This window comes from Nicotiana tabacum, chromosome 6 (genome assembly GCF_000715075.1).
Source record: "Nicotiana tabacum cultivar K326 chromosome 6, ASM71507v2, whole genome shotgun sequence".
Classification (NCBI taxonomy): domain Eukaryota; kingdom Viridiplantae; phylum Streptophyta; class Magnoliopsida; order Solanales; family Solanaceae; genus Nicotiana; species Nicotiana tabacum.
This window is the reverse complement of record NC_134085.1, coordinates 118,250,357-118,262,162: the sequence shown is the minus strand read 5'-3', so window position 1 is coordinate 118,262,162 and position 11,806 is coordinate 118,250,357. Positions and strand designations below refer to the sequence as shown.

General features: G+C 34.8%; 1 protein-coding gene across 1 annotated transcript; it reads right to left on the bottom strand.

Annotated features, from left to right (window-relative positions):
* Window positions 1–2,002: 2,002 nt before the first annotated feature.
* Window positions 2,003–5,662, bottom strand: LOC142182014 (uncharacterized). Its single transcript, XM_075255795.1, has 5 exons — window positions 5,535–5,662; window positions 5,438–5,486; window positions 3,633–4,102; window positions 2,648–3,137; window positions 2,003–2,527 (listed from the first exon to the last, which is right to left on the bottom strand). The coding sequence occupies exons 1-5, from the start codon at window positions 5,660–5,662 to the stop codon at window positions 2,003–2,005; spliced, it is 1,662 nt and encodes a 553-aa protein (XP_075111896.1).
* Between the last annotated feature and the right edge of the window lie 6,144 nt (window positions 5,663–11,806).

Here is an 11,806-nt window from a genome sequence, read left to right as displayed (position 1 = left end):
CCTTGTTCATCTTTGTATAGAATCGTTGAAGGACTCATTGGAGTGCCAATGGATTTCGCATCGCTCATGCCAAATTTTTGAGTCAGTTCCTTTGTGTATTTGGTCTGGCATATAAAGGTTCCTTCTTCAGATTGTTGAATTTGAAGTCCAAGGAAGAACGTTAGCTCTCCCATCATGCTCATTTCGAATTCACTTTGCATAAGATTTGAAAACTCCTTGCACATAAGATGGTTAGCACTACCAAATATAATATCATCAACATAAATCTGAATAATGAGATTACCTTCTAATGATCTTTTAATAAACAAGGTAGTGTCTACTTTACCTCTTGTGAAGCTATGATTAATAAGAAAAGAACTAAGTCTATCATACCATGCATGTGGAGCTTGCGTTAGTCCATATAGTGCCTTGGAGAGCTTATATACATGATAGGGAGACTTTGAATCTACAAACCCAGGCAGTTGTTTCACGTATACTTCTTCCTCAATAAATCCGTTCAAAAAGGCACTTTTAACGTCCATCTGAAACAACTGAATCCTTTAAACGATACATATGCCAGAAAAATTTTTATAGACTCTAAGCGAGCTACTGGAGCGAAAGATTCATCATAGTCGACTCCTTCCTATTGTGAATATCCCTGAGCAACTAATCTGGCTTTATTCCTTACGACCTTTCCATCTTCAGTAAATTTATTTCTGAAGACCCACTTTGTTTCGATTACAGAAATATTTTCAGGTTTGGGTATTAGTTTCCACACTTGATTTTTACCAAATTGATCTAACTCTTTCTGCATTGCTTGTAACCAACTTGAGTATTTTAGAGCTTTCTCTATCTTATTTGGTTCAACTTGAGATACCAATGCTAAATTTTCTTTCTTTTGGAGAGCTCCCTTGGATTTCATTCCTTCATTTGGATCCCATATGATGAATTTTTTAGGAAATTCAGGTTCGCTTCTCCATTCATTTGGATGCACTACAGTAGTAGTCAACTCAATCGGTTGATCTAGTACATTGTTATTGATTTCATTAGTGACTCTATCGTAGTAGTTTTATCAGTTGACTCTTACGATTTGCTTGTCTCCTGAGTTTCTTGAGCTTGATCTTCATCACCTGCAGTAATTCCTTTCTCGACCAAGGGGTTATTTTCATTGAATATAAAATGTACAGATTCTTCCACACATATTGTGCGTTTATTATAGACTCTAAAGGATCTGCTATTTAATGAGTAACCTAGAAAAATACCTTCATCACTTCTTGGATCGAATTTTCCAAGGTTGTCCTTACCGTTATTGTGAATAAAACACTTACTTTCGAAGGGATGAAAGTAGCTGATATTAGGACGTTTACCTTTCCATAGTTCATAAGGAGTCTTCTTCAAAATAGGCCTTATGAGACATCGGTTGAAAATGTGACATGTTGTACTTACACCTTCTGTCCAAAAGTGATTTGGCAGTGAATGATCTAGTAATATGGTTCTTGTCATGTCTTGAAGTGTTCTGTTTTTCCTCTCAGCAACCCCATTTTGCTGTAGTGATTGTAGTGCAGAGAAATTATGAGTGTATCCCTGATCATTACAGAAGTGCTCAAATGCTTTATTTTCAAATTCTCCTCCATGATCACTTTGAACTGTTGAAATTAGATATCCCTTTTCTCTCTCAACCTTTTTTGCAGAAAATCTCGAAATTTCTTAATGCTTCATCTTTATAAGATAAGAAAATTACCCAAGTAAAATGTGAATAATCATCAATAATAATAAAAGCATATCTTTTTCCTCCTATACTAGCAGTTCTAGTAGGTCCAAATAAGTCCATATGAAGCAATTGCAAAGGTTTGGAAGTAGACACAATATATTTATTTTTGAAAGAGTTTCTGGTTTGCTTTCCTATTTGACATGCATCACATATATGAGTTCTAGAGAAATTCAATTTGGGTAGACCAATAACTGACTCATGTTTGGACAATTTTTCTATCAAGTGCATGCTTGCATGACTAAGTTTCTTATGTCATAACCATGGATCATCAGACATAGATGTTAAGCAAATATGACCATCTATCTTTTCAAAATGATCAAGGAAATAAACATGTCCATACCTTTTTCCTGAGAGGACTGTTTTACCTGTCTCGTCTTCAATAGCAATGCCTATTTTCTTAAAATTTACCTCATATCCTATGTCGCATAGTTGACTTATGCTCAGGAGATTGTAGTTGAGTCCATCGACAAGATAAACTTCAGTGATGTCACAGTTGTTATTGAAGGGAATTGTTCCGGTGCCAATTATCTTTTCCTTTGAGTCATCCCCAAACATAACACTTCCTCCATCAATTTTTGTAATTTCTTTTAACAGGTTTTTATCATCTATCATGTGATTGGAACACGCATTGTCTAAGTACCATTTTCCTTTGCGGCTTATTCTGTGGTATTCCTTCAAAATATAGTGATTACTTTCTTTTAGGTACCCAAGCTTGCTTAGGTCCTGGAGGGTTAGTATTACTAGATTCAGAATTATTTTTTGGTTTCCAAACTCATCCTGAAACATTTGCTTTACGAAAGTGAAAAAATAAATATTTATGTTCACTTTTGTTACAGTAGTGACACGTAACTCCTGACCCACTATTAGGATCTTTCATTTGTGTTAGTATTAGTGGACTCTGTTCTGGCTGGCCCCTTCTCCAGTTGACTTGTAAGTCGCCTGGATCGACTTGACAGAACTATGACTGGTGGATTTGCACATGCCATTGAGTTGCATTTGCAATTCCCCAAACTCTTCTTGAAGTACTTCTTTTTCGATTTCACATACTTCATGTTTGAGTTTCCAGTCTTTAATTTCTTTATTGAGTCTCTTAAGCTCATTCATCATCTTTTGATACTCTTTCAAAGTTAAATCAAGAATATCCTGCAATTCATTGCATCTTTCACAGTTATAAGATCTTACCTCACTTGTTTCACCTCGTGCCATGAAACAGTTCTCATTATCATCTTTGTATTCATCATCTGAAGTGTCCTCATCCGTCCAGCATCCTGAGGATTTGTTCATCTCATTTTCCAGAATCATCATAAAGCAAAGATTTGATATCTCTTCGTGTTCTGAACTATCTTCATCGCTCCAACTTCCAAAGGATTTGTTCTTGTTAAAATCTCTGGAAATTTTTCATTTTAGATCTGGGCATTCAGCTTGAATGTGTCCAAATCTTCCACACTTATAGCATTTTCCATCATTCTTGTCCTATTTGTTGTATTGCTTGGATCGCCTAGGTGGAATTCTTCCTCTTTTCGTATTTCTAACTCTTCTCATTAAGCCATTCATGTTTCTTGATAGCATAGCAATTTCTTCTTGTAGATCTTCAGGATCATCATCAATTTTATTTTCAGCTAGTTTAGTTGAGGCCTTGAATGCGACTATTTTCCTTTTTTCTTCTTAACTAGTCTTTTCGAGATTTGTCTTTTCAAAGGCTATGAATTCTCCTCGTAGTTCATCATAGGATAAGTTATTTAGATCCTGAGATTCAAGTGTGACTACTTTGGTCTGCCAAGTAGTTGGTAAGCTTCTGAGAATTTTTCTGACTTGATCACCACTCGTATATGGTTAGCCAAATGGTTTTAGATCGTTGATTATTTTGCTGAATCTGGCAAACATCTCTTCAATAGACTCTCCTTCTTTCATTGAAAAAAGTTTGTAATCATGGACCAACATGTTGATATGTGTTTCCTTTACTTTGTTGGTTCCTTCGTATGTAACCTCAAGCTTGTCCCACATTTCTTTAGTTGTGTCGCAGCTAGATATTTTCTCATACTCTTCACCACTTATGGCATTACAAAGCAGGTTTCTTGCTATGTTGTTAACTTGTATCACTTCCATTTGCTCTTTTGTATATGAGTCTATATCTTCAGGATCGGCAAGTGGTGGAGTAGCAGCTGGCAGGGGATAGTTCCCTTTTTTAATGACTCTCCAAACTTTAACATCATATGTCTTGGCATAGATCTCCATGTGCACTTTCCAATGAGAGATATGTTGCCCATTGAAGTATGGTAGTCTAACTTGTGAAGTTTCTTCCTGAAAGAGAGCTCCTATGATAACTTGATTTGCCATGATCTTTCTCACAAGCTGTTAAGCAAAAGAAAATTGTGAGCCTTGCTCTGATACCAATTGAAAGTACAAGAGGGGGTGAATTGTATATTTTTAAACTTATTCTCTTTTAGTTGACTGGTTTTTCAATTAGTCAACTAGATGTAATAAACTAATAGTTGTAATAGCAGAATATAAGATGCTAAAAGTAAATGCAAGAATTAAAGACACCGGAATTTTATACTGGTTCGGATTCAATATGAATCATAGTCTAGTCCCCTTGGGTTGCAAGGGAGTTCTCTTTAGTGAATGCTTTTCTTCGAGTACAATAGAAATGACGTGGTAGCTCAGTTCCTATATCACTCGTCTCTTTTGATACAATGCATCGCCAGTATTGTTCTCTCTTTCTTCTCTAACTTGTTACACAGCAGGTCTTAGAGAGCTACAATGTTTGTTTGCAGTAGAACAAAGAGAGGGTTTTTGGTTCGATCAAAGTATGTTTAGCTAGGTGTGATTACATGTTTAAATACTTTGAGAGAAAGGCTTGAATTCTGAAGAGATTTACCAACCCATGAGATTTGATCCTTGGAAAGAGATTGATCCTTTCCAAGAATAAAGTTGTTCTTCAACGGCTCTGTTGAACTCAGAATCTTGATCTTCTATATTTAGATACTTGATGAATATGCACTGGGATCTTGATTTATCTGATTCCTTGAGTTAAGCTGATGATTGATTCCATCTGTATCTTCTATGCTTTCGTCTTCCTTTAGTCGCGCATATATTCCGTCAATCTCGTAACACAATCCATACGTTCCTTTATCAATGATTTCGCCAATCCAAGAGTTCAGGATCTTCGATGCTAATGAGCTGGACTTGATTGATGCCTTAAGTTTAGGCTTGCTTTATTCTTTCCATTGAAGTTGTTAATTGATCTTTGTGATCTTTGCTGATTGATTTCTTTCCTTAAGCTTCCTAATTGATTTCTTTAATCTTGTAGTAACTCCTTGATTTCCTGCACAGATATCTTATTTGCATCATTAAAATCAGATCTAATAGTTGAGACATTTTCTTCATTAAGTGTCGTATATAAAAGGGCCCTCTTTTATAATTTGTGTTTGATTCAAAAATCCATGAAGTTAATTAAGCATTTCTAAATGCAACAAGTCAAAAGGGTAAGACAAAAACTCACGTATTAAAAAGCAAGACCTTGGGCTTATAAAAAGCAAGGCAAATTATTAAAAGAGTATAACAGAAACTCGAAAGAATTAAGTTATAACGAAAACTTTATAATATTAAGTTAAAACTAAGTAGAACTTAGTCTTAAACTAATTGTCATTTTAAAAGCCCCAAAAAGACCTAGGGACATGTTGTTACCAAAAATATAACCCCCAAAATGGGACCAGGGGTAATACCACCACACATTCTACCAAAAAGGAAAAAAAAGAGTCAAACTTCACAAATAAACTTTCACTGTGGAGCAGGTTCAGAAGAAGAGTTCAAGATGGCATCATCAGCAACAGAAGGCTCGATTTGGTCTGAAGGAGCTGGGACATCCACCGCACCAAGATCAACTTCAACATTTTCGGGGGTATCAGCCATGGGTGAAGAAAAGCTTTGGTTTTGTTGAGTTTTTTTATTGTTTCTTAATCTTGGCTAACTTAGCATCCAAGTTAAAACCTTCCTGGCTTACCTCCATAAGAGTATCATGGCGCGTGTTCAAAATAGTCCAACTTACTTCAACAACAGCCTTGTCCTCAAGAGCCTCGTAGTCTCTTTCCCAATGGTCAATTTCACTCTTGAGCTCCTCCCTCTCAGCCAAAGCTGTATCGTAAGAAGACTATAAAGGGGCAAGTGAACTCTCCAAAAACTTGACCTTGTCAAAAGACACCCGAAGATCTTCTTGGGTCTGCGTGAGTGTTTGAACAAGCTCACCAGCATAAACCTCTTTCTCATTTAGAAAGCCTTAAGGCCTCTGATCTCTTCAGTAGCTTTGGAGAGTTGTTCAGCAAAAGAAGACTCGAGGAGGCTTTTATCCTTGCCCGTCTGGTTGGAAGAAGTTTTTTCAACTGCTACTTCCGATGCCATGACTCTCAGAGCTGCTCTAAGGTACATTTGTTTTCTTCTAAAACTTCCATCACAAGCTGAAGACTTTCATACTGCTCTTTCCAATTGTCAGCCTCAATTTGGTAATCATGTATCAATTGCTCTGTATGGAAAACCCTTTTCATCATCTCTGTACTGATGAAATTGATCTACATAAAAAAAGGTAAGAATCTCAGCAAAAGGAAAATGGAATAGAGCATGAAAAAAATTAATACCTTTAGTGATGATGGCACGATATCATTCATCTAAGTCAAAGAACTATGACTTTCTAGCTTGGACTTTTCAACTGGACCAATCAAAGGTTTCAACCATACGTCAGTTTGGCCTGACTTCTTCAGAAGATTACCATCAGCAGGAACTTCAATGGTAATTTGCTTCATCACACTACTTCCACTTGAAGAACCAACTTCAGTTCGAGAAATAGTAGTAGTGGGGACTGTAGAGGAAGTCATAATGGCTTGAGGCGGAGCAGAAACAGCAGCAGTAAGAACAGGCAAAGGGCGCTCCACTGGAACAGATACAGGCAAAGAGGCAAGAGGTGTTTCCTCAGATACTAAGTCAAAACCTTCATTATCAAACTCCACGCGAAAAAAGTTGTTCATCAGAGTCACGAGCTGCCATGGGAGTTTCTTCGTCAGAACTCACTAAAGTGGCTTCAACAGGCTCGGTCATAGGCTCAAAACGAGGAGGAGTAACTTCGTCATCCGAAATGACGTGTCTTCTAGCCGGGCGGCCTTCTAACCAAAGAACTTCCATCCCGTTCCTCTTCCTCCTCAGAGTCCTGGAGTTTGTCAGCTTTCCTTTTCGATGAAGAACTCAAGGTTATCTCCTGAGCTTTTTCCAAAGGAAGTTTAGAAACTGTGATTGACTCGGCACTTACACCACGAGTAGGAAACCCTGATAAAAATAAGGGTCAAATACATTCTAAAGTAAGAATGAACAAAAATAGAAAGAAAAGAATAAAGTTTTTACCATGAGTCTTAACCTTCCAACCAAACCTGTTTGAAAGGTATTTCCAAGATTTAACCTCCATCGGAGCAATGGTCAATAATTTCTCTACCCAACCACGAAATTGGGAATCTCTTCAACAGTTCCCATGGTTGCTAAAAAAAGAAAAGTGAAACAGTCACGGCAAGAACAAACCCTTTCTAAAAAAGGAAAAAAGAGAAGAAAGAAAGTTGTAAATAAAACTTACGTGCAAAATTCCACTTTTCAGAGAATGGTATATTTTCTTCACCTACTAACCCTACCGTACGAGCAGCGACAAATCTAGTGTACCAGTCACGGTCCTTGTCATCCTCAAGGCTGACTAAAACCCTCTTACTCCTCGCCACCAAAGTAAAGATCCTATGTCGGAACAACTTAGGGGAGTAGAGGTGGATCAAATGAAAAAAGGTGAAAGGAAATTGAGCCAAATTAGCCAAATACCTTAGACATGCAACAACCCTCCACACAATAGGCACTACTAGAAATCCGGAAAAAGCGACCAAAATTTGACGACCAAAATTGGTCTATCAAGAAAAGCGACCAAAGTTGGTCGCAAAATTGGAAAAACTAATTAAATAATTATTCTAAATACATTAGAGACCAAGGTTGGTCACTTTTTGGTCTATAATGTGGTCAAAATATTGACCGGACTGGGCAGACTTGCTTGGTCAAAGAAATACTGAAATTAGCGACCAATTTTGGTTGCTAAAGTGGGACCCAGTTATAAAATTTTAATAATTATATTATTATTTAAAAAAATTATAAAATATAAATAAATATAATTTAAAATTAGCGACCAAAGTTGGTCGCTTACGAAAGGGGAAGCAGATAGAGACCAACTTTGGTCGCTAATCTGGGACCCAGTTATAAAATTTTAATAATTATATTATTATTTAAAAAAATTATAAAATATAAATAAATATAATTCAAAATTAGCGACAAAAGTTGGTCGCATACGAAAGGGGAAGCAGATAGAGACCAACTTTGGTCGCTAATCTGGAACCTAGTTCTAACGTTTAACAATTATGTTATTATTTTAAATATTATATAAAATATAAATAAATCTGATTTAACTAATTTTAATTTCTGGATAATTAGCGACCAAAGTTGATCTCTTTTTAGGTCAACATTGGTCAAAATTAAAAATCACTTTTGTATTTACTATCTAAATAATATAAATGTAATCCGTTAACACTTTTGTAATACAAGAGATGAATACACTAAAATATACTCTAACATGCTATATATGTAGTTAAAGTAGTACAACGAAGTGTGTTATATATATATATATATGTGTGTGTGTGTGTGTGTGTGTGTGTAAATTGATTCATCGACTTATAACCTACTCAGATGCATCGTTGAATATTAAAAATAAAACATCTCGACTTATATCAATTAATATGTTATAATTGATTCATCGACTTATAACCTAGTCATGAATGAATGTAATTCATTAACTCTGTTACAATACAAATAATGAATACAATAGCATATACTATAACATACTATTTATGTAGTTAAAGTAGCATGAAGTGTGTGTTATATATATACACACACTAACATATACTATAACAATTATATATATGTTATAGTATTACAGTAAAGTGTCTCTGTGTGTGTATGTATGTGTGTGTGTATATAAATATACACAATTCATAGAATAATATTATATTGGTTTATCAACTCATTAATTATTCGTACGTAGTAATGTATAAGATTGATCATCAATTACAATATAGTTTATGCATGTGTATGAAAATTACTCATATACTTAAATATAACTTAAAAAATTCCTTTACATACATGCTATTATACTCTATTAAAAGTAATTACCTAGTTAATATAATTTTTTTTTAAAGATTAGGCTTATAGTTTTTAATTATTTATAATAATTTTAGTTAAACAAATAAATATTTATAGCTAATAAGATTTTTTTATAGCTTATAATATTTAAAAACTAAAATAGAAAAAAAATTATTTAATTTTTTTTGTTTAGAAATAGCGACCAACGTTGGTCGCTATTTTGGTCAAACAGTCAAAAAATAGCGACTAACGTTGGTCGCCTTTTGTAAATCCAGACTCAAAAACTGGTTTCCCCCTCCCATTCTCTTATTTTCTAAAACAAAATTTCCCCAACTCTCTCTCAATACATTGCCCTCCCCTTCTATATTTTCCTCACACAAATCAATCCCCCCACCCTGCACCACCACTGTGACCGTCGGAGCCACCGCCGGAGCCGCCGCTACCACCGATGCCACTGCCGCTGCCCCTTTCTCTCCTTCTCCCCCTAAAAAAACCCTAGGTTTGAATTATAACCTTGAATCTTTGTTACTTCTAGTTTTTGTTTCAATTATTTCAATATTATAGTTTAAGGATATGAATTAGTGTTTAAATTCTTTGAACATTGTATTTTATTGAGGATTAGGGTTTAGGTCTTGTTTTAGTTAGCTTTGTTAATTAATTTTATTAACTAATTAGGTTAATTAGTGTTGAATTTAGTTTAGTTAGATTTTAATTATACTTTGTATTGTCTTGATAGTTTAGTTAGAATCTAGGGTTTAGGATATGAATTGAACCTTTAGGATATGAATTGGACTTTTAGTTTATGAATTGAGTATTTTAGGATATGAATTGGACTTTTAGTTTATGAATTGAACTTATTGTTTATAAATTAAAATTTTAGGATATGAATTGAACATTTAGGAATATAATTGGACTTTTAGTTTACGTATTGGAATTTTAGTTTATGATTTGAACTCTTAATTTATGAATTGAACTTTTTGGATATGAATTGAACTTTTAGTTTATGAATTGAAATTTTAGGATATGAATTGAACTTTTAGGATATGAATTGGACTTTCAGGATATGAATTGAATTTTTAGGATATGAATTGGACTTTTAGTTTATGTATTGGAATTTTAGTTTATGATTTAAACTTTTAATTTATGAATGGAACTTTTTGGATATGAATTGGACTTTTAGTTTATGAATTGAATCTTTTGGATATGAATTGAACTTTTAGTTTATGAATTGAACTTTTAGTTTATAAATTGAACTTTTAGTTTGTAAATTGAAAATTTAGGATATGAATTAAAATTTTAGGATATGAAATTAATTAACTAAAAAAAGATTAGGATATGAATTAACTAAATTAATTTGTTCTTGTTTTATTTGTATAGATGGAAAATCGTACTTGGATGTACAATAGGAATTATCTTAATCGGCAGGGATTGCGGGAGGATTTTGTAGAAGGGGTGGATGACTTTATTAGACATGCAATGTCACTTCAACCATACCTAAGTGAAGGAGTAATTAGGTGCGACTGTATGAAGTTTGAAAAACCGGTGGAACTTAAGCATCATCTTTATAGGAAGGGGCTTATAGTAAATTACTTTGTGTGGACTAATCATGGAGAGATCGATGGTAGCCATGGGATATTTCATAACATGGTTGTGGGTGAAAGTAGTAGGTCGGTGGAGAATACAAATCGTGATTCTAGAATTCATGATATGGTTGCGGATGCTTTTGGGATGCACTTAGGGGGTGAACCCAATGAAAATGTTGAACAAACTCCTAATGATGACACAAAATACTTTTATGTACAGTTAGAGGAAGCTAGTCGTCCACTACGTAATGGAAGTCCGCACTCTGAGTTGTCTGTTGCAGTTAGATTACTAAGTATCAAATCTTATTGGAATATTTCTCAAGCAGTCATGGACTCTTTAATTGACCTTATGAGTGAACTAGTTGACCCTAATATCAAATTACCTGGTGATTTCTATACGGCAAAGGGATTAGTTTCTAAGTTAGGACTTTCATCAATGAGAATTGATTGTTGTGAAGATGGTTGCATGTTATATTATAAAGATGATGCAAATTTAAGCAGTTGTAAATTTTGCGAAAAGTCTCGTTTCAAGAGGATTTCCAGCGGGAATATGGTCGCTATTAAGGCGATGCATTATTTACCTCTTATACCTACGTTAAAGAGGTTATATGCGTCGACGAGTTCTGCTCCTCATATGAGATGGCGCTTTGAAAATAGAAGATCACCTGGTGTTATGTGTCATCCTTCAGATGGAGAAGCTTGGAAGCACTTAGATAGGACATATCCAGATTTTTCTAGTGAACCAAGGAACATTCGGTTAGGTCTGTGTGCGGATGGCTTCACGCCTTTTTCTGTATCTGCGACACCATATTCATGTTAGCATGTCTTTCTTAAACCTTATAATCTACCACCCGAGTTATGCATGACTAATCCATATATATTCTTAAATTATATTATCCCCGGTCCGCGTAATCCGAAAAGTTTTATAGATGTATATTTGCAACCTTTGATTGATGAGCTGAAACAATTGTGGTACGATGGTGTTGAAACATATGACATATCAACCAAGCAGAATTTCAATTTGTGTGCTAATTTAAAGTGGACTATTAATGATTTTCCTGCGTATGGAAAGTTGTCTGGGTGGATGACTACTGGGAAGACAGCTTGTCCTTACTGCATGAAAAATAGTAAAGCGTTCACTTTGAAACATGGCCGAAAGCAATCATGGTTTGATTGTTATCATCAATTCTTACCTCCTGATCATGAGTTTAGAAGGATGAAAAATGCATTCAAAAAGAATAAAATGGAATATGATTCTCCACCTCCG